Source organism: Microtus ochrogaster, chromosome 24 (genome assembly GCF_000317375.1).
Source record: "Microtus ochrogaster isolate Prairie Vole_2 chromosome 24, MicOch1.0, whole genome shotgun sequence".
NCBI classification, from domain to species: Eukaryota; Metazoa; Chordata; class Mammalia; order Rodentia; family Cricetidae; genus Microtus; species Microtus ochrogaster.
The window spans coordinates 28,362,823-28,363,464 of record NC_022024.1 but is presented as its reverse complement, the minus strand read 5'-3'; the positions used below and the strand labels follow the sequence as shown (position 1 = coordinate 28,363,464).

The window sequence follows — 642 nt, the reverse complement described above, 5'->3', positions numbered from 1 at the left end:
GAGCTTTTATTCTAGTTACTTTCAGTTCTAACACAAACAGGAGTTGTTTGAGAAAGCCAGGGGGTGCTTCGTGGTCTCTGTCTCAGACGGGGAATACTCAGTTCATGCTTTCTGATTGGCCCAGGCATCTGTAGCTCCTCCCACCTACAGTGGGAGTTAGTGTTCGACTCAAGTTGCCAAAGCTTGGACAGGTAAGCTATGTACTCCTGGTTAATATAAATCATGACTAGGAATGGTGTTCATTTTATTTATGAATGAACTGAAGCTAGGAATGGTGGATGGAGGATTGATGTTTGCTGGCCACATCACATTCGTGTATGTATACACAGATATCAGTGTGTATATTCATCTTCTCATTTAAAGGCTTTAAAGTTAGCAGACCCAGTGGACACAGACCCTGATGATCCAGGAGAGGACATAAGCCTTATGCATGACCTTGCGACATCCATCGAACTGAGCAGAATACAGAAGAAGGTTAAGCACATCCTCCTTCACTGGCTGAACTACTACAGATCCACACTGGGTAAGTCCTGGAATCCACTGTATTATGATCCATTGCTCCACAGTCCATGTTTCACAATCCACGTTCCACAATCCATTGCTCTATGATCCACGTTCCACAATCCATTGCTCTACAATCCA

At 43.9% G+C, this 642-nt stretch overlaps 1 protein-coding gene across 1 annotated transcript in view; it reads left to right on the top strand.

The window, feature by feature from the left end:
• The window catches only part of LOC101981927 (uncharacterized protein C3orf20 homolog), a 33,935-nt gene that overhangs the window by 13,079 nt on the left and 20,214 nt on the right, over nucleotides 1-642 (top strand). The window contains exon 6 of the mRNA XM_026784442.1: nucleotides 364-523. Coding sequence (XP_026640243.1) covers nucleotides 364-523 — 160 coding nt within the window. The remainder of the gene's footprint in view (nucleotides 1-363; nucleotides 524-642) is intronic.